At 38.6% G+C, this 22,365-nt stretch overlaps 2 protein-coding genes, 1 long non-coding RNA gene and 1 pseudogene across 5 annotated transcripts; 2 read left to right on the plus strand and 2 right to left on the minus strand.

The window, feature by feature from the left end:
• The first annotated feature begins 862 nt into the window (after positions 1 to 862).
• On the plus strand, positions 863 to 4,482 carry uts2r3 (urotensin-2 receptor 3). The gene is made up of 2 exons (XM_067509215.1): positions 863 to 1,656; positions 3,023 to 4,482. The coding sequence occupies exon 2, from the start codon at positions 3,089 to 3,091 to the stop codon at positions 4,229 to 4,231; it is 1,143 nt and encodes a 380-aa protein (XP_067365316.1). The 5' UTR covers positions 863 to 1,656; positions 3,023 to 3,088; the 3' UTR covers positions 4,232 to 4,482.
• A 303-nt stretch (positions 4,483 to 4,785) lies between these two features.
• Positions 4,786 to 10,535, minus strand: LOC137129854 (uncharacterized). Its single transcript, XR_010914776.1, has 3 exons — positions 10,364 to 10,535; positions 9,450 to 9,671; positions 4,786 to 6,917 (listed from the first exon to the last, which is right to left on the minus strand). It is a non-coding gene; the product is annotated as an uncharacterized lncRNA (long non-coding RNA).
• khdc4 (KH domain containing 4, pre-mRNA splicing factor) lies at positions 10,534 to 18,962 on the plus strand. Of its 3 annotated transcripts, none has more exons than XR_010914775.1 (14): positions 10,534 to 10,676; positions 11,009 to 11,192; positions 11,946 to 12,074; positions 13,477 to 13,556; positions 13,660 to 13,712; positions 13,800 to 13,978; positions 14,292 to 14,503; positions 14,649 to 14,709; positions 15,431 to 15,491; positions 15,628 to 15,872; positions 16,055 to 16,189; positions 17,002 to 17,083; positions 17,191 to 17,276; positions 18,200 to 18,263. XR_010914775.1 is itself a non-coding variant. In XM_067509207.1 (14 exons), the coding sequence occupies exons 1-14, from the start codon at positions 10,648 to 10,650 to the stop codon at positions 18,430 to 18,432; spliced, it is 1,797 nt and encodes a 598-aa protein (XP_067365308.1). In that variant the 5' UTR covers positions 10,534 to 10,647; the 3' UTR covers positions 18,433 to 18,962. The 3 variants fall into 3 exon arrangements, 2 of the variants coding, with proteins under 2 accessions (XP_067365308.1, XP_067365309.1); XM_067509207.1 differs by having other exon boundaries at positions 16,974 to 17,083; positions 18,200 to 18,962; XM_067509208.1 differs by lacking the exon at positions 18,200 to 18,263 and having other exon boundaries at positions 17,191 to 18,125.
• A 305-nt stretch (positions 18,963 to 19,267) lies between these two features.
• Positions 19,268 to 21,865, minus strand: LOC137130206 (NADH dehydrogenase [ubiquinone] flavoprotein 1, mitochondrial-like; annotated as a pseudogene).
• Positions 21,866 to 22,365: the final 500 nt, after the last annotated feature.

Consider the following 22,365-nt stretch of genomic DNA (forward strand, 5'->3'; position numbering starts at 1 on the left):
CTGTTTGCTAATAACAAGCTGGATGGTCCCTCTCCTCTTTCATCCACAGGACACGGCGTCCATGTTTTCCAAAAATAAATAAATAAATAAAATAATTTAAAATTAAATTTTTGATGTTTCTGATCACAGAGCAGTTTATAATTTTCCCCTCAGACCATTTTAAATGAGCTTTGGCCCAGAAAACATGACGGTTTTTCTGGATCGTGTTCATATAGGACTTCTTCTTTACATAATACAGCTTTAACTTTAATTTGTGGGTTGCACGGCGAACTGTGTTCACAGACAGGGATTCCTGGAAGTGTTCCTAAGTCTATACAGTGATATCAAATAGAGATGTCTGTTTTTAATGACGTGCCACCTGAGGGCCTGTAGATCACATGCATCCAGTTTTGTTCTTCAGCCCAGTCCCCTGCGCACAGAGATTCATCCTTATTCTCTGAACATTTTGTTCATATTGTTGTCTATATTATATACTGTATAGTGGGATCTTCAAAGTCTTCGCAATTTTATATTAAGGAACGTTTTTCTGAAATTGTTTGTAACTGACTTTGAGGTTCAAATCTGTCAAAACAAGCTTCATAATCCAATATATGTTGTTTCCAGAATAATAAATACATTTACTTATTGATTTAAGTGAGATTAGGGCATTTTTCACAGATGTGTGGTATGATTAAGGTTAATGCTCATGTGATGCTGTGACTCTTTTCATAGCATGGTAACAAATTCAATTCATTTTATAGAGATTAAAAAAAAAAGTTGGTCAGTCAAAAATAGGAAAGACATGAAAACCTTTATTTTGTGTAGTTAACAGGTTTGTCATCTTAACTACATCTGTTTTTTATATAAACCATCGCTATAAAAATATATTTATAGTGTACTTACAAAACAAACCAGTTCCCTCTCTTTGTGGTCTAAAAGATCCAGGTCTAATGCATCCATCATAATAAATTGGTAGCTTTCAGGCTTTAACATAGTGAGTATATCTGTGATTTATGATTATTTGCCAAAACACAGAGCTATATATGGTCAGATTCATGACTTTTATGGAAAGTCTTTGTTATGTATGGCAAGATTTATGCCAGTCTTAAAGGTACTGAAGTCATAAGTGTCATCAAACTATGATCATACTGTAACATACTCTAAATCTCCCCAAAGGAGGTTATAAAATATAGAAATGCCTACATACCTACCTACCTAGTAATGGGATGCTTCCAATGTATAAGTACATAATTATTTAAGTAACACTTTGGGGGTGGGGGCCCCTGGACCCCAGCACAGACACATACTGCTTAATTAAATTATCAGTCCTATGCAGGATAAGCACGCTCACTCAGCATCCCATCCCTGCCCCTTTCATCTCACACACACTCCTCTCCCGTTGACTCAGACACATCAAAGACCGAGCAGAGCAGGCAGAGCTCCACTGAGGGCTGGACAAGACACATCAGATCACAAAGTTTAGAGAAAGATTATGACCATGTAACTACGGAACCTCCTCCAACTGTTTGGCGAAGATAATCCTCATTTTGTGCCTGCGTTAGTGGTCACAGGAATTTCAACTGAGCAACAGAGACATTTAAAAATGGAAACTGAACTTTTTCAACAAACAAATCCATGAAGTTTCATTTTTATCATCTGGGACTAACTTTTTCTAGGGTAAGTTTAAGAAAAAAAATCTAAAGAATTAATGACTAGGCCAATATAGGAGACGGTCATTTTCCTGATAACAGGGTGAAAATAGGCCCATTACATAATACTATAATGTTTTGTTTTTCTTTGTATCTGTTTAAATCTTAATAGAAATCACTATGTGAGGTATATTAAATTAAAAAAAATGCCTAAAGTGTGTGGATATATGAAAAATATCTAAAGTGGCCTATAATAAATTTGTATTTTTTGCTAATTGTGTTGCCTTTCGATGGCTTAGCAGAGCAAAATGTAATCTGATTTCTTAAAAATGTTTTTAGTTCGAGTAAATTTATGCAATTAATTATGCATTGTATATTCTGAATTTCCAAAAGCTGACATGACTAAGCTTCCACCATAAATGTTATTTAAAGGGAGCCGGTAATGTATGGAGGCACACAGCACCACAGGGGTCTGGCTGCTCCTCCAAAGTTCAACAGTAGCTCTTAACCCTGGTGCCACCTGGGTCACATCTGTCAGAATCCGTTTTTGTCTGCTTTGATGTCACTGCAGATTACATTTATGTAGAAAACTACACAGTATGTCTTGGATAAACACGTTTGTCTCACAATTGATAAAATATTGTCACCAAAAGTAATGTAATGTATATGTCAAAGTCTGTTTCTACTTTAGTTTATTCTTTTAAACTAAAATACATTAGCATAAAGTCGTTGGTCCCAATAGGCTTCCTGCACTATGCACTGACTCGGCAGATCACACACTGGTGCTCATCCAAACCACTAGTGCACAAAAACGCATGAAATGAATCCAGAAATGTAACTTCAATCTTAACAGTTTTATAACGTTTAAGGATTGTTAAATCCATGACTCTTCCTTACCCTAACTGCTCCACAACTTTTGGAACAAGCCCTCTGAGGTTTTGGTCTAGATTTACAGCCTTCAATTGGACCCTCCTACTCTAAAAATTCAATTATTTTTACTAAAACCATGACAGCCTTGCCCGATTCCCTGTGAAACTATAAAACTGTAAAGGCTGGATCAGCTAGGGGAGGTTTCTGCTAAAACATAAACCATCCTTGTTCAGCTGACATTTTCTTTTCTACGTGTTTATATGACTTTATTTGCTTTATCTGGTGTGACCATTCAAATACACTGTATATAAATCACTTTGGACTTATTTTGTAGCTTTGTTGTCTCTTACCCCTTCTTTAAACAAACAAAATCTCCAGAAACAGCAAATAGAAAGATAGTGAAAAAAAAAAAACATATTTACTTGTGTTACTCTCTCCACCTGTTTTTTCCTTTTGGCCCAATCTGCTCCAACTCCCTCCACTCTGTCTCTACTAAAACTCAACTTCATTTGCACATGAAACAGACTAACCTTTGAACATTCACTGCCTATATTGTTTTTAATTCTCTCTCTTAACCTAAAACTTACATTATGGACTTCCCAGGTTCTTTGCCACCACCCTCTCAATTTACCTTCCCTATTATCCCCAATTTCTCCATGCCTTCCTCCTCTCCCTCCATCTCTCCATCCCCCAGCTTGGCATCCACAGCTCTGTTCTGTGCGCTTCTATCTCTCCTCTCCCTGCTTGGAATCATTGGAAATTTGTACACTTTAGTCCTCCTTCTGAAGCGCAGTAGAAATAGGAGAAGACGTGGCAATGGGCTAACCTGCTGCCTTATCACAGTACCTGTACCATCCTGCCTTGCCAACTTTTGCTCTCCTTCATCCTCCCCTACTTCCTCTTCCTCCTCCACTTCCTGTCTTCACCTCCAGGTGCTGAGCCTTGCTCTTGCCGATCTGCTCTACCTTTTCACTGCTCCCTTTATTGTGTACGACAGCTTGGCATCTGGCTGGGCCTTTGGTGAGCTGGGCTGCCGCCTGCTCCTGAGCTTGGACCTCCTCACGATGCACGCCTCCATTTTCACTCTCACCGCCATGAGCTTGGACCGGTTCCGCGCTGTGGCTCATCCCCTGCATACCTCCTCCTCAAACTCCTCTGGCCTGCTACGTGTAGGCCTAGCCTGGGGACTGGCTGTGGCTCTGAGTCTACCCATGATGATCACGTTGCACCTGGAAGATGGTGAGAACCAAGAGGGCCAGCTGTGTGTGCCAGCATGGGACGAGCAGAGCTCCAAAGCTTATCTGAGTGTGTTGTTCTGTACCAGCATCCTTGGTCCAGGGCTGGCCATCGGAGCACTTTATGCTACGCTGGGTAGGCTTTACTGGGTTTCCCAGACCCGGCCGGCCTGGGCCAGTGGGTGCAGCAGTGCTTGTCCTCCCCGTGCTCCCAAACCCAAAGTCCTGCTCCTCATACTTGGTATTGTCCTAGCCTTTTGGGCGTGCTTCCTTCCTTTTTGGGTCTGGCAGCTGCTGCCTCTGTACGAGCCTGACATGCTGCGGACGATACCAGTGGGGACACAGGTGACAGTGAATCGTATCCTCACAGGGCTGACCTATGGAAACTCTTGTGTGAACCCATTCTTCTACACACTATTGACTGGAAATCAAAGACACAACCGGCAAACATTGACATCTGCAAATCAGCTCTGCCGCAAGAGCAGTCCAGTACAGTAGTGTGTGTGTGTGTGTGTGTGTGTGTGTGTGTGTGTGTGTGTGTCTCTCTCTCTCTGTAGGAGTAAAGACAATAATGTGACTCTGTTCATTTGTGTGTTTAGCACAATGCACAGGTGGGAAAATGTGCTGCGCATGAATGCTTTGAGCTCTACAATTAGCACCGAAGACCCCACAATCTTACAAACCTAATAAAAAGAACAATACTAGAGAAATTATAGCACTTTGTTTAAATGCTTTGTAAACTGAGAGTATTTCCTATTAGGAGATGAATTGTTAATAGTATTTGGGTTTTACCAGTGAAAAAAAAACACAATCTCTGTAAAATATATCACCTAAATAATTCTTTATCTATACACTTAATATAATGTCTTAAATTGCTGTAGTGACAAAGTTTACTTATAATTAGGTTGTAAGTGTTTTAATAAGATTAGTTTTGGACTTATGGCAAAATAATACAATGTAATTTATTCAATATGGTTACAACAGTAAATACATTTATTGCATAAATTAATACAATTGAACTCAAATCAAATCGATGTAAGAACAGCATGCACCAATTTATTTTCGCAATTAAAACTGATTAAAAAAACTAATGGGACAGAGATTATGAATTTTGAGTAAAAGCCTGATGCACTTGTGCTTGTTTTCAGGGAACTATCAAAGGAAATATTTGTTTTTGAACAACTGGTTGTAACTGGCCAAGACATTGTTGGGACATATTTCTGAGACATTCTTGACATAATACATCATAGTTGAGTGATTAAACATTCTTTTGTTAGCTTCCTCTGAACTCTGTCATATGTAAAACAACTGGCTATATTTAAAACCAAAACCTCCATGTTGGTTTGAAAATGTACTTAATGCAATGCTTTTCCTGGTTTCACCTTGTGTTGACACAACTTTGTTAAATGTGTAATACATATCCACGAATAAAGACTATACTTTCTGTAATTCACTGTGTACCTGCGTCTTTAACTAGATGATGGGGGGGAAAAAAAGGCAGTTTGATTATAACCAATGTCAAAGACTGAATTTCTGAGACCATAAAAGCATGGATGTAGGTAATAGTTGTCAAATGCAAAAGACAATAATCAAAAACTGCTTAGTGAACAGTGATCCTGGATTTGTTTTTATACACGTGAGCAACTCTAAAAGGACTAATTCATTAATTTGTATATAATTGTCTCTCCCTGTAGCAACGGCCTGCCTCTGTCTGACTCAAAGGCTGCACTGTCCTGTATTGCAAACTGTGCTGCTCCTTGACACAAGTAAGAAAACATTGTTAATACAGAGAAGTAAGGACGGGGATATGGTAATGAGAGAAAAGTAGTGGGATGGTATCCCATGAGTACATTGTCAGAAACTGTTTTTTTGGCGGTGCGGCCACTCCACGTTAGGTTTGAAATGTTGGTAAAGGCAATACTATGCTTTATAACTGCAGAACAAGATAATTATACTATATTAATTCTAATTAGAGCAAAAGATATACTAAAAACACCCTCCTTTATGTAAATAAATAGATTCCAAATAATTCCACTAGTTATAAAAAATTATGACACAGAGCACAGAAATGGGTAATAATGACACAGTGGTTAGTTAAACTTTTGAGTGGCACACTTTGTGGGCAATGGTGTTGTTTTTTTGTTTATAAAAACCACACAGGAAGGACAATTAAGTTTTATAAACTGTGTTTTGACTTCATATATGATAACTTCATATAACATATATGCCCCACGTAACTTAGAATGATTTCATACTAAATGCAGGGTAAAAGTAGACAAATTATTTGATAAAAACATACATAAAGTTGGGGTTTATTTATTTGCAAATGTAGGAACAGTAACAGGAGAGGCTGTAAAGCCCTGCAAGGCTCTCCTGCACTGCTAATACCAACAGGTTGAAGAGATACAAATATCAAAAGCACTTGTGCATTTCTCTGGAATCCAATGCCATTATATGTGTGGATACAGGGTCCTTCTTGAGTCTGAGCTTCTTACCATGTGTTTCTATTTACCTGTTCTGGCTACTCTTAGCATAATGTTCACACTGCAGTTATTATCCAGAGTCCTGTGTGGTCACACTACAGGGGGTGCTTCTGTTGTAAAGTTAATGTAATAGCCATCCAACATTTCCAAGACAGCACAGGCCTTTTCTGCACATTTGTCCATTTGAATGCAATTTCTTGCATTTAAGGAGCCAGCATACATTTGAAATCACGAGGCTTGGTAATTTTGGACCCCTAGTGCTTATCAAAATGACAGAATATAGAGGGTACCGCTTGTGTGAAGATAAAGGCTATCCAAAAAATACACTTAGCAGCATGGATATAAAACCACACAGAGCTTGTTGAAATTTCTAAGCTTGCTGTTCTGCATAGTGGTAAGGTGTTGGATGTCTGAGTGATCTAAACTCAATATAGCAGATGATTAAGTTCTCCCTCGGGTCTGCAGGGATGGCCGAGTGTTTGATAAACTTCAAACACGAAGTGTTTGGTCAATCCAGCCAAACAGATGGAAAATATTGTCTCAGTTGGCAAGATGGTTAATTTATAAACTGTGTGTTGTTTGGGTTGGTGGTTGCTAGCATCAGATGACTTGCTCCAATCATAACTTTTGTCCTCCTGCACCACAGAAGCTTCTGATTTCAACTTGAGATTGCAGACAGTGTCCTCCTCTTCTCAAGTCCACTGGGAAAACACAACCATAAATATTTTCCTTTTGGGAGTGTTGCTTTAGCTCTACCTGAGGATTTCATGAATCCAGCATATGCCCATTTTCTGGAACCACCACGCATCTTTCCATCCCAGCAGCGGTTGCCCCGCCTGTCAGGCTCTCCCCCTTGACCAGAGTGTGAAGCTGCTGCAGGTGCCCCTCCCCTGGGCAACCCGCTCAGGAAGGGACCCTGCTGTGTAGACGAGACGAAGCCACAACCCAGGCCAAATCCATGCTGTGAGGTCTATAAGAGGCTCCCATTCTCTCCAGACATACACAAAAAAGATTCCGCCGCCTCTGCCTGCCCTCCTCTAAAATACAATCTTTCCATCTGTTTTTCCTCTCTCAATCACTTTTTGCCCCCTCTACACTTTCTGCCTTGCATGCACATTCATAGAGCACAGTCTCAACCTTGGACAGACGAACTTAGAAGTTTTACTTCAGATTTCTGCATTACAAATGACAAATGCGCTTAAACTTAAATGTCTCAAAAATATCACTCTTCTAATAAGTTTAATAGAATTAGAGCTCAACATCTGTACTATCCCAGCAGCTTTTGTTAACACACTCTAATTCTAGTTGATGATATTCATGCATGTAGTCAATGTTGTATTAAAACTACTTGTAATTGAGGGTTTGACAGCAAACACTGAAACGTAGACACTCAGTGTTTCTATGTCTAGCTCATAGCAGCCCCACAGAGATACGCCCTCCTCCTCTACGTGTCCTCTTACTTCACATGTTTGTGTCAGCCGCCAGGATCAGGAGAGGCCCAGGCTTGTGTGCCTTGAAGGCCAGAGGTTATATCAACTGACATACACGTTATGGTTTTTGTCTCTTACCAGGAAAGACAGTAAATATGGCACGTCTGCCCTACTCACTCCTTCTCTCTGTGTTTCTCTGTGCTCTTGTCTCAGTATTCTGCCCATAAACTTGCCTCTCTATCCACTCGTGTATCAAAGCTCTCCTGAACTCTTACCCTCTGGCAAATAATGGCTAAGGGAAAGAATTAGGTTATACATTTTCTAAGAATTTTTTTCTATTTTAACAAAAGTCTGTGTACCATATGATGTATGAGAGCTTAAAAAAATGTATTCATCAATAGACATATTAGTCAGTGACTATGTTCACTTACAGGTCTTCAAATGTGAATATTTGAATTTTCTAACACTTGTTCAACCAGAAACTGAATATTCCTGACTGTTGGAGAAATACATCAACACATTTCATATAACTTTAGACCAACAACAAAAAACAAAAAATAGCAAGAACTGGATTACTTTGTAAGTGTGAGGTGATTAACTTAGAATGATGGTCTATAAGTCACAGTTAGAATTAGTGTCTCCTGCCTGGTGGAATAAGAGATGGTCAGAGTCTGAAAATATGCTGAAAAACCATAATTTGCCCTATTTCAAATGACCAGAGCTGTCATGCCTGGCAATAAGGCATACATTGTTTCTATTTTCAAATAGGTAGTTCAATTCAGTATGTGGCAGACATAAAATTTAGTTTGCAATGTGTCTTAAAAAAATGTCAAGTGAGACGAAGACCAGAAGATGACTGTAGACACAGATGTCCCAAAAATCAATATTAACTGTAGGTACACTCAGTGGTTTAACACCGCTCAGCTGTCCAGGGAATTGATTATATTCTATAATGTGTCTGACTGTGTTATTGTTGATGTAAGTGTTCAGAACCACGGGCTGAACATGTCGTTAAATGGAAGGTCCATGCTCCGTCGCTATTGTTGTACATACCTGATGCCAAGTAGATTTCAAGATTTTGTCCCTAGCAGTTAACTATAAAATGGCTGCACTTTTCCCCAGGTCTCTGTTACATGTTCTTTAAACTGACTGAACTTCCAGCTCAGGTTGCTCAGTAACTGACCCATCAAAGTAACAGTGTCCATAGACCTCCTACCCTGAAGGGTCAACTGTTTTCACCAAGAAAGAGCAAATATTTTCATAAAAATATTAAATTCTGCCATGACAACCAACTTTACATACTATAGTATACTGTACAAGGTTTACGATCAAATTATTATTTGAATACAATTTTAAAGTTTGTGATCTGCTGTATCAAACTAAATAATTTAAAAGAAGAAATATTTAAAATCATACAATGAAAATTTCAATCCTTTGAAAAAGTATATGAAATACGGTGCCTCAAGTAATGTACATTAGTAAAAATACAATTTAAAATCTTTTCAAGGGACACAAACCCATTTTACTGCTCTAACAGGAAAACTAATTGACAATTACTTTCACTTATAAATTAGAAGGCACAGTAAAAGAAAAGTGTACGCAAAGCCAGTGCTGTGAAAACGAACACGTCCATTTTTAAAACACGTATTTTCTTCATATACAAAAGACAGGCCGTGACCCAAATCAAACTTAAGAAAACATGTTTTCAGGATGGTTTAAACACCCTGCAACACACCCACACATTTAATTAGGGCAGTGCTGTTCAATCAATTGATTCATGTCACCCCCACACAGTGTTCTCACCTTCCACAGGAAACTGCATCTCTTTGCCAAACCTCTGAGCCCCAGGGTGGTCAGTAACTGAACACTTGTAACTGCCAGAGTGATTCTGGGTAACCCAGTACCTTCAAACATACTGGGATCCTTTGACCTGTCTATGTTCAGGATGATCGATGATTGGTTCACTCTGCATCAGCCTTCAGGACACAGCAGAGCCATCAGGGTCTATCCTAAGGGTCTGATAACCTGCAATTACATTTATTTTGGAAAACTGAGGTTGCTGTCAGTTTTACAGTTTAATGTTCTTGCAAAACAGGTGAGACTGCAACCAAACAATGGCAGAAAGACAGTTAAAGTCACATTGCTATGCTAGAAGTAGAAACAGCAAATAAATTTAGCCTATTAGTATTTGCAATTTTAGCATATAATAAAGTTTATAGACACTGTACAAGAGAAGACTTCTTTCATAGCACTATACACCTTACTAGTGAAAAGAGCAGCACCACATCTTGAATTTAAATCTTTACTAGCTCTTGTGCCCAGTAATACTTTGAAATCGATTTCTTGACAAAATTAAGATTAACTAGTTATCCAACTTCAACGTTATTAAACTTGTTTTTGTTTTTTGTTTTTATACCAAGATGCGAATCATGGTTTTCCTACAAATAAGGGTTAGAAAGGAATTAATTCAGGCAAACTTTTAAATGAATTAAAAAGAAACCAATTATGTAGACCAATTATGTTATCAAATTTATTATCAAATTAAATTATCAAGTTTAGCTAAGCCCTACAGGCTAGGTAGAGCTGGTTAAATTTCAATCTAAAAAGAAACAAAATGACAAAAATTCAGGACTCCAAGCACAATCCAATGCACAAAACACACTTAACACGTGCTTCATATGAAAACTTTTTAAATTATTGTAACTGCTCAAACCTACCTTTATGCTTCTTCTGGAGAAACTCACCAAGGAGGGCGCAAAGGTGGCATGAAGCAGGACAACTGAAGCAACATTAATACTCCCTGAACTAACATGTTGTTTACGGGAACTTTGTACAGATATTTGGTGACGTCTGGTGGTCAGAGAACAACACTAACCGGAAGCGGAAATTGTAAGATGCGAAGCTAGCTACCAGCACAACCTGCTGGTCTAACTGTGTGTAAAAGGCAAGATAGCTGTTTACTATTGTTTTTGTACGGTTTTTATTATTATACGGAATAGTGATGTCATTCTGTGGAACCCAAAACGGCGGGTGAGTGTGCCAAAAATTAAAGTTTGTAAGTTTTTCGGTATCATATGAACGTCCAAATGCTATCAGTTTAGCTAGCGTCGCTAACATTAGCCAGTTTATGTAATCATGGCAGTTTTGTTATGCTAGTTCTTTTGGCCTTTAATGTTATGTGATGTACTTTTACTGATTCGCGAGGGTGTCTAGTGTTTCACAGCAAGGTATGAGAGAGAAGAGGAAGTAAGACCCTTAACTGTATATCCATACAGTCAGTACGGTTGTTTTACCTAGCTAGTTAGCTTAAACCTGTAAAGTCAACGTAACGTAAGTTTTGATAACTATTTTGTCACCTTTAGCCGCCGTAGCAAATGGGATCAGCCCGGCCGCAGCTCGGGCTCCGGTGGGATGGTGCAGGCTGAATCGGCACCCACCGGGGCTCTGGATGCTGCAGCTGCTGTGGCAGCCAAGATAAATGCAATGTTGGTGGCAAAGGGAAAACTCAAACCCTCACAGATTGGAATCCCCGGACCACCTGATAAGGTACAGAGCGTCCTTAAATAACATTGCAAATCGGGTTGCCGTTAAAGCTGATTATTAGGAAAACCCATACATGTAAAGTACTACGACAACCCTACAATACAGGCTTCCTTTATACGAGGAAATAATGTAAATGTGGGTTGTTGTTTTTTTTAAAGCTTGTGTAGGAAGGTGATGATTCAGATGTTTGATTATTTTTGTGGCTGTAGTTTTTGGTGTTCTTGAAGGGGCCTGTTGGCTTAAGCATATTTATTGTAGAATCATTAAATTAGACTGGATTTGTTTAACTATGAGTACTTACTATACTGACAAGAGTACATCATTTGACCATTTGTCAAACACTAGAGTTTTTGCATACTTAATACTCTAATAGGCACCCGCTGTATATCTCTGCTGTTAGGCCAATTTAATATTTTATCATTATGTGACTAACAAACTCAGACTGTCCACCTTTAGTTTGTATTTTGACAGTCCTATCATGGGACAGAGCTCTTTAAATCTTGTTAACAGTAGTAGAAATTAATTATAAAAAATGTATCTCATATTTAAATGATAACATCTGTGTCATTATATAGAATTATGTGTAACTTTTTGATGTGTCACAGTAAGTGACAATAGGATTTGAGACAGAAACTGCAGTTATCAGGTTGCATTAAGCATTTGTGATGACAGCTAAGCTTTCTTGCCCCAGTTAAATGTCAGTGACACCTCTTTTTTGAAGCAATGCATAATATTATCTCTTGACTCCTAATGCAGGCTATAAGTGTTGGAAAACCCCCAGTACCAACAAAAGCAAAAGATGACCTAGTGGTAGCTGAGGTTGAAATCAATGATGTCCCAATCACCTGTAGAAATCTCCTGACACGTGGTCAAACGCAGGATGAGGTCAGTAGCAATATGGACTCATGTCTTACAATTATAAGTAGGGCTGTGTGATATATCTTTGCATATTATCCTCTGTCTTCTATATAGTTGTATTACAAATTACACACTTTTTGGCAGTTTAGGGCTTCCACACGGTGTAGATGTAGGCATTATAGAGAGATAGTATACCCAACAGTAATCCAACAGTAATCCAAAAACGTCCTCTACTTATTTTTGTGGAGATAATGAACCAACATTAAAAGCCCCCATTCCATGGCAAATATTACAGGGGTTATGCTCATCGTTTTTGTACTAATTAACATTCATTGGCAACACTGCTGAGTAGCTACCAGTAGCTACTGGCAACCTTTAAGATGGGGTGTTGTCTTATTCGTTACTCAATGCAGAAGTTTATGTTGTGAAACAATCAACCTAGTTTAAATTTAATACAACAACTTTGTCATCTAGACATGGTTTTTATTAGGCCTGTCAATTGATTAAAAATTTAAAAGATGCCATTTCTTATTGCGTACTGGCATAGGAGTGAAAGCATGGTACTTTATGAAGCTAATGAACTGACAACTGATTAAAATTTCATTATTTACTTTCTTCTATGTCCCTTATCCTTTTATCTTTATAAAATAAAAGTATCCTGACAGTTTGTCTGTCAGGATAATAATAACTTGGTGAGTTTCCCAATCAATATGCATGTCATTCACTATCGCTCACGGATCCTTTTTTTCTTCTATATTTGACGTGGTTCACTAGTATAGCTGGTAGAGAGATGAGTGCAATGAACATTCGAGTACTTGTTCACTTTCACTGACACACTAAGAACCGTTCAGAGGCAACAGGTCATCAAAACAGAACCTTCTTTAACAGCGTCAAAGAAAAATATTTAGCATTTTAAGGAATTTGGGTTAACCTGTTGCTACGTTGTACAATATAAACTTTACTAATGCCCGGATATTCAAGCACTTTCAAAAGTCTAAATGAATTGCAACAGGATTATGCAATTCTCTGTGGTTCAGCAACACCACACCTGTGGCCTCATTGGACAAACACTATCATTATCGCTATCATTAAAGAATCATGTCTTACAGTATGATATAATTGTTGGATGAAAGCTTAGAATGCTGTAAGTTTTTGTGACACGGTTAACTGAAAATGTGCATAATAATGAAAATATTTAGTAAATACATTTTGCTCAAGTGTATATTTTAAATTGTAATAAGAATTTCACCTTCCCAAGTGGTATCTTCATTGGATTTTGAGAAAATATGCTCTATTTTAATATTTATCATTACCGGGATATGAAATTAGTATATTGGGATATAAAATTTTGGCAATATCATACAGCCCTAGTTTTTCACTTGTCCTGCAAATTATGTATTGATATATTTTTATGTCTTGCATCATGCAGATCAGTAAAGTTAGTGGTGCTGCGGTTTCTACCAGAGGGCGTTACATGACAGCCGAAGAAAAAGGCAAAGCACTATCAGGGTAACTTTTCTCAACTTTTATTTTAGCAAATAACCATAAAACTGACAAAAGTGCTGTTTATTGTTATTGCCTCAACAAAAACTTATTTCTGCTCCTTCCACAGAGATCGGCCTCTCTATCTGCATGTCCAAGGACAGACTAGAGAACTTGTTGACAGTCAGTATTTTGTTGGAACTATCTTTAATTAAACACACACCTTTCATAGAGACTCTAATTGACCTGTTGTTTTCCATATTTCTCCAGGGGCAGTTAATAGAATTAAGGAGATAATCACTAATGGTGTAGTCAAGGCTGCAACTGCCTCATCATCATCTTCTTCATCTTTTTCTCCAAGTGGGGCTTCAGTTACAGTGTACCAACACACCCCACCTCCACCCTCACTGCCACCCATAACTCATCACAAACCACACTTTCACTCTGGGGTAAGACAGTTTCCATTTTGTAATTTTACGGAGGCCAATATGAAATGCTTAGCCTATGAAATATGTATAGGTTTGTTTTTCTGCAAAAAATTTTTTGTATTGTTATTTTCACATACTATGAGAACAGGCATAACATTATGATAACCTGTTCATTTGGCTGCAATCGAAAACCGTGGCTCTGCCAGGAATTCTACTTTTACAAGGTTATAATTTCCTAGTTTTTAGGTTGAAACTGTCAGAACAGTGAGTAAATACAGAGATATTGTAACCTATATATGTTATATTTTTGCCTTATATTGTCTTTCTATGTCAGATGCATTACGTTCAAGATAAAATCTTTGTGGGCCTGGAACACGCTATCCCAGGGTTTGTGGTGAAAGAGCGGGTCGAGGGTCCCGGTTGTTCATATCTGCAGCACATCCAAGGCGAGACTGGGGCCAAAGTCTTCCTCAGAGGGAAAGGGTCTGGTTGCTTGGAGCCTGCGTCTGGACGAGAAGCTTTTGAACCTATGTACATCTACATCAGGTGGGCATTGCTGTAGGAATTAAGAGATATTATAAACCTTGTTTACCAGAGATGGTCTCCATGTGCACAGTGATGAGTTTAGCACAAAAGTAATTTTCCACAATGTTGATCCTCTAGAGCTAAATGCAGTTTTGTTTCTCTCCAGTCATCCTAAACCAGAAGGACTTGCTGCCGCAAAAACGTTGTGTGAGAACCTGCTTCAGACAGTGAGTCATTTCCTCTTACTGTTAAGTGATTAACCAGGAGACTTTGGCCAGCTCTTTGCCCTCACTTTCCAACTATAACTGGCATCCCATTCCAAATTAAAAAGCTTATTTCCAACAAGTGCATTTCCACCATGTAAACTAACAATTAGTATGTATTGCCATTTCTAACTGGTTTAAGAAAGAGAGAGTCAAAATTGACTGATCAGTTGTTACCAATGAGTAATCGATTACAAAAAAATCCTTAATATCCCTTGTAACTACATCTGAATTCTAGAGCATTCTAAACAACAAATAATCTGTTATTGACAACTAACTATAGGAATCAAAACTAAAAAGTCACAGTCAAGCGTTTTAAAAAACACAACTCACAAAACTGTTCATCATTGTGTAAGCGTTAATTAGATTCTGTATGTACACATTAAGACCAGATCAAGTATTGGTGTTATTTCTGCAAAGACAGCCGTTGCAAAGTAAGGTAGTGTGTGCTTTTTCCAGTAGGTTTTAGTGAAAAACATTAGTTTTGTAACTTAATATGTCAAAGGTTCGTACAGACAGTGTATATAATACGTTTTCTGTAATACAGTGGTAAGTTATGTTTTAAAATATTGATTACCTTTTATTTTTGTTAATCCCTCTACAGACATGTATCTTTTTTTGTATATGTTTTCTTTATTTTTGTTTTTGTTTTTAACTTTTACATTTTTTTTTCTCTTCTCTTCAGGTCCATACAGAGTATTCCCGCTTCCTTAGTCAAATGAGCACAGGGATGCCAACACAACAAGGTACAAAACTGGTTGTATCTGTGGTTTAGGTTTACCATTTGATTTGACACTCTTGGTTTTCCCCAGCCAACAGCAATAACATATACAAATCTCTCAGACTGCCTGACCTAATATTTTGACACCCTTCTTCCTGCAGGCTTTGCACAGCCTCCTGTAGTGAATGGGGTCCCTCCTCAGCCTCCTTACTACCCCCCTGCTGGATACCAGCCCGGCTATGCCATGCCTGTGCCCCCTCCTCAGCCACAACCTGTCCATCCACCATACGCTGTTCCCCCTCCTATACCTCCTGCAGCAACTACAGCTATGCCTCCTCAGTACCCCCTGCCTCCTGCCCCTGCCCCTGTTCCATCTGCTGCACCTGCTCCTGGCACTATTCCACAGGTAGGACTGAACCATCACATCTCCTGTTTTTATTTAGTTTATTTATAATCAACATTTTTGAAGTGCTTGCAATTCAATTCTATTAGGCAAAAATAGAAATTTTGAAACAAATGTGAACAGTAGTTAAACCACATGTATATCATTCAAAGTACTCATTTTGTTTTTGTTTCTTTTGTCTGCAGACTCCAGTACCATTTCCTCCATCAGCTGTAGCTCCACCCAAACCTACACCACCTACTTCTGCCATCCCACCACAGAAAAGACGGTTCACAGAGGAGGTGCCAGATGAGAGCGACAGTGGCCTCCTTGGATACCAGGTGATAAATAGCTCCTCCACCTTGGTAATCCCTGATCATTCTCTGCATCATTTTTATTTGTACTCCACCTTGTATCCCCTTGTCTTTTTTGCAATTTAATTGTGTGTCAGTGGTTTTACTTGGTTATAATTTGTTTCCAGTCAGTACGGGTTCATATAATAATTTCCAGTCGTTTTTAATCTCACCCTTCTCTCTTGCCTCAGTCTTTGATCTATTATGATGCACACTAGTACACCTAGGTGAAAAAATGTTTTATATATTCTGAAATGTCAAAAAGAGTAAAACAAAGGTTTTTTTCATATTTTCTTTTATTAATCTATCAAAAGGATACAAATGTTTGTACTTTTGTCATTTTTAATATTTTATTATATTTTTCATATACACTAATTAACCTTTAATTTCAAAAAGAAAATTTGTAAAAACTGAATATACACTAAGTATTATGTTTGTAAAAAATATTTGTACTCTTTTTGACATTCCAAAATAAGGCGATCCAACATTTTGCACCTAACTGTAGCATGCCCTGCTTATTAATTTTCACTTACAGTTCACTTATGTGTTTGTATTGGTAATATGGAGTTTTCCGACAAAGGTTGCTTCTGATTAGTGTCTTTCATAGTGGACGAGGAAAAATATCAGTGTAAACACAAACTTGTGGTAAGCTATAAATTACAATGATATTTTCTTCAGTGTGGTGTTGAGATTTGTTATTACATATTAAAGTGTAAGGATAGGGTTTAGTTGAGGATGTCTGCTAATTGCACCTGTGTCTTTCTGCTCATAGCATGGACCCATTCATATGACTAATTTAGGTGCAGGCTTCTCAGTGGGCAGCCCCGAGACTGCAGGACCCCCATCGACGGGTTCCTCTGGCCCGGCGAGTGAGAGGGACAGGTACAGAGTTTTGTTATATTGTTTACTTTTATTTAAAAAATGCACTGTGTGCAAGTATCACCAGAAATACCTGTAGTTCAATTACACTCTGTCTTTTTGTTCTCTAGTAGGCAGCTAATGCCCCCACCACCCATGCCTGTGAATGGAGTGCGACCCAAGATGGAGGAGAGAAGGGCACCTCAAGACTCCCTGGGTAAGTGGATTATCCTATAGACTGAAAAATCCCTGCCCAAATCCAAATACACACCTCCTGATTGTGGACATCTTAGCCTGGATCTGTTTGCAGCTATAACGTGGAGTAAAATGTAAATTTCCCAAAAGCTACTGCACTGTGTCTCAGTGGTTTTACTTTACTTTAAGATGTTTACAAGATAAACCATAGCCAGATGTATCAAGGAACATGGTTTAAAAAAATTACCTTCTTTCGAATTTGTATAATGATTAATAAAAACATGGAGTCCCCTGTTGTTATCACGTAGATAAATGCAAAATTATACCAACTCAGACTGGCCCTCATGCTTCTTATGATTCTTACAGGATTCTCAGGAATCTCCAGATAGTGAGGTGGAGCTATGACCTCTTTTGTGCATGGTTCAGTTGTTTTTAAAGAGGTCAATCAACTCCACCTTCCCGCTCTGATGACATCATCAGTCTGGAGCGTCTGTAGTTAGTTTTTTTTTCCTAACTAACGAGAGTTTCTCCTGTTTTGTGTTTTTCTCTTTTTCTCTGTGTTTTTCTTCTCTTCCATGTGTCTCTGGGGTGATGCTGGATATCGATTGGGGGTGGGGTATGACTTGTCCTCTGATACTGTCCTGCCCCTCGATTGGACGACCCAAACACTGTCGCTCCCCACCAACCAATGGCTGATTTCGAATGGCTCCCCCTTCCTCTACTCTGCTGAGAAACTGATTCTATTAACTATTTGTTTCTCCCAAAATGTGTTTAAAATAAGAATCTACTTACCTGTCTTATTGGAAACATGTTGCTGTGGGTGTTTTGTTTTTTGTGTGTATTGTGTTTGTTCTTTCTCTCTCTCCCCACATTTCTCCCCCTCCCTCCCCAATTGTGCCACCTCTCCCTTCTTTCTTCTTTCTGTCCTCCATCTTCCTCTTTTAGAACCTACAGTGAAAAGATTGAAAACAGGTTTGGTGGCCTACACCGGCGATTCTTCAGATGAAGAGGAAGACCACTCCACAACCAAATCCTCAGGGGCAGGTAACCCTGGGGCCGTCCTCCCCACCTCCACCTCCTCAGGCTGGACACAGGGCTATCGCTGCCCTCTTCCACCACCTCCTCGTGCTAAAACACAGACACAGCAGCAGTCAATGCCTTTCTGGATGGCACCTTAAAACAGGAAAAGTCCCAACTCCCTTAATGTTTTGTACAGTCTTACAGGATGTTCACCCAAACTGAACTTGTATTTTTCCAGCCTCTGTCAGCCCCTCATTATATGGATGAATTTGCCAAGTGTTGATCTGTCTAAGCATTATTTAAGTATTTGGATCCAAGTCAACATGATCTGTTGTAAAATTCCTATTTAATTTTGTTGAGTGCACCCATTATAGTTTGATGAATATTTGCAGGACTGATATTCCAGTCTGTTTTGTGGATGTATAGATGAGGTTCAGATGAGTAATATTCTGCCTCCAGTTTAATTTGAGTAGGATGATAACTTATACCAGGTGAAGTGTAAAAACAGTGTTTATATACCACAAGCAATTATGTTGCACTTAACATCATTACGCCCGTTCTTTCACATTTTTGTCTTTTTCAGTAATAGTCTTTGTACAGATCATATTTAAATAATGTTTGACAACCTTTTGAATTTCATGCTTTTATGAAATAAATAAACCTAATTTATTAATGTGTTTAAAGTTTAGTTTCACCAAAATGTGTATTTTCTTTGAAAACTTGGTCATGTCATATTTGCCACAAGAATCAGTAGAAACCAATTTATGCACAACCAAGAATTAGTAGTCCTGCCAAAAAAAAACAATGGACTGAGTATCGTTCCTGCTTTGGAATCCATGTTTTGAATACTTAATCATTAATGAAAAACATGTTGACTGGGTATATTTTGAAAAAAGTGATAAATAAACTTGCAAGAAATTTAAATTGATATAGTAAGACTTGTACAATCTCATACATAAAATATATAAATGTATTACATACTATGTAATAATACTGCTGGGAAACACTGAAATGATAGACACCTCCGATAATCTCGATCTCTGGCTCTCTTGGGAGGTTTTTCTTGTTATACTTAGCTATGCAGCTCTCAATGATGGGCTGGATGTGACAGATTGGTCCCTGTGAAAAAAGTTGAAATGAACAAACTGCCTGGTGAAATATAAATTAATGCTTGTGTGAACATGAAGCCTCAGGCATTGTTTAATTCTGAGCTTGTTTCATAATGGTTAATAAAACAGTGAAACTTCACCTGTAAAGACAAGGCAGCTCCAAGAGCACAGAGTGTGTCTGTCTATTTCCTTGCTCAGCTCCCAGATCATGTCAAGCTCTGAAACTGCTGCCTTTCCTCAATCAAACTTCCAAATCATCCCGTCAACTCCTGCGTGGTGAAAACAATACAAAACAACAGGACTTGTACTAAAATCTGAACATTTTCAAGCCTTTAGCTTGTAGTTAACACGCAGGTTTTCTCATTAGAAAGACTACATGAGGAAAAAGGTGTTTTTCTATTGATACTGTAGGTGCGTTTAGTTATTAATAGTTATACAAATGTATTTAAATGCATTTTAAAATGCGAGACACTTATGTTTGCATACCTTTACATGCACTTTCAATGTAAGGGGATGCAAATGTAACCCTAAACCTGATGTAATAATGCATAATCAGCTATATCAGCTCATTTATCAGTATAAATGTTCATCATTAGAAGTAATAAAATGAATTAGTTTATTTAAAAAGATTTTCAGTAAAAATTAGTTTCTGATAAAGGAACATTTTACTACAGTAGGTAAATGAACATATATATGTACAACAATATGTTGATAAAACAAATCTTTGTCCTACTCTTTTTGCCATTTTCATTAAAGCTTTTACACCCAGCTGTACATCAGTTGTGTTTTTGTCATCTAATTTCTTTATATTTTTCTGTCCAATGGCTAGAAAATCAGATTTTTTGACATATAAAGTTTAATAGGCTTTTTGTGTACATGATTATTGCAGCCTATTAATTAATGGGTGCACGAAACAATTCCAAACACATTTTGTAAAACTTCACCCTGCAGTTCCTTACCCTCTCTGCAGGGGGTGCACTGGTTACAGCTCCCGCTTGTAGAACTGGACCAAATGTGCAATAGCACAGATAACATCAGTTTGCAGCAGGAACAGATAACAGATATTTGTTGCAGACTGATCCTTTCTGAAACTGCAGTGGATTTTCTTATGTACAATATTCATTGAACTGTTTACGGATTTATTGGTATTTATCATTATGACTATGACAGCACACGTGCCCAGAGTAGTCTCTGCATGGACCAGGTCATCAAAATCCATCAAAACATAATCACATACACGCTGAGGGATGATAGGAGTGGAGGACCCTCCTGGGATAACTCCTAATAGACTGTCCCAGCCACCCCTCACTCCTCCTGCACCAATCATATGAGAGCAGAGGAAGTCATTTCAACATGTCAAAGTAAACCCACATGAAACCAACAAGTGGACTGTAAACACCTGCATGTCTTTCTATTAGCTCTGTCAGAGGAATAGACATCTCTTCCTCAAATGTGCATGGTGTGTTCACATTACCGGAGATGTTGAACAGCTTTGTGCCAGAGTTTCTTTTCCTCCCAAAGCTGGCAAACCAGGCTCCACCTCGACAACAGAACACAGGCGCCACAGCAACAGTCTCCACACTGGAAACTGTTGTTGGACATCCAAACAACCCTTAAGGGAGCGAGATGAAGTGGCAGCGATTAAACATGTAAGCACTATAATTCCAAAGTGTAACTCTATTTTGCAGTTTCTTAACACATAATTGTGGCAAACTGGAAAAAGGATATTGTGGAGCCTTAACTTCACCTATGTCTGCAGGGAAAGGTCGTTTGAGTCTGGGTTTCCCTTGTTTGCCCTCAAGGGACTTGATGAGGGCTGTCTTCTCCCCGCAGATGTGGGTTCCGGCTCCTCGCAGTGCAAATACGTCAAAGTCATACCCCGAGCCACAGGAGTTCTTCCCTATGAGCCCTGCTTCACATGCTTCATTAGGAGCCACCTATTTGAAGAAAAGACAAATCCTCACACAGAGCACATAGTACAACTCATCCCTGTAGACGACTGTGTACCTGTAGATTTGATGACTCATTATAAAACTCTCCTCTGATGTAGATGCGCAAGCATCCATGTCTCTTCCAGCCACCATGGAGCCTTCTATCAGCTTGTGTGGGTCATGAAGCATTATCTCACGGTCTTTACATGTCCCAAGCTCCCCCTCATCACCATTCACTACCGGGTGCATAGGCCACTGGTGTCCACTGGTGTGGACAGTGATCTAGGCCTCAAGTGTCTTTGACAGGTTTTTCCTTCTTGTTCCAACCTGCCATCGCTTGGCTGGTTCATGAAGCACCACGTCATTCCGGTGCGGTAACCTTCTCCTCCACTGCCCCGGAGCCCTGAGATTTACATCTCATTCAGATTCCAGTCTGGTCCCTTTAGGATGACCTTCTTATTCTTGTACCAGTCTCGGTGGGAAGAGGGAGGCAGAGATCGTGAAATAAACAAGTTTTTTTTTTTCTGAGTTTTAGGTCCTTTGAGACCAGTAGAACGGTTTTATGTTGAATATTTTTACCTCCAGTCTTGCCAGGCATATAAGTTGGTGAATATCCAGTCTTTCAATGTTCAATAGCAGAAATGCTTCTCCATTTCTGCTATTCTGCATTTCTGCTATTCTGGATGTTGCTGCAAAGATGAATCACTTAATAGAAGTTGCTTCTGTTCACATATTATTAAGATGAAAAAAATGAGCACACTGACAGACACAACATACAACATATTTAATCCGAATATTAGAAGTTTTTGCTCTGAATTTGGATTTGTGTGTGTTATTTGTGTAACAATAAAACAGAGTCGTGTAAACTTTGGAATTTGCATTTGCTTGCTTTAAAGCCAGACTTTTCAAAATGAAACACAATTCGCAATTTGCAAAAACATTAGCTTACTATAGTGATACATGATATGGAAGATACTTTTAGTACATTTCACATTACTGAAATGTAAGTGGTGTTTCGGTAAATAGCAGCATTTATCAAATGTTGCCTCTT

This window comes from Channa argus, chromosome 7 (genome assembly GCF_033026475.1).
Source record: "Channa argus isolate prfri chromosome 7, Channa argus male v1.0, whole genome shotgun sequence".
Taxonomy (NCBI): Eukaryota; Metazoa; Chordata; class Actinopteri; order Anabantiformes; family Channidae; genus Channa; species Channa argus.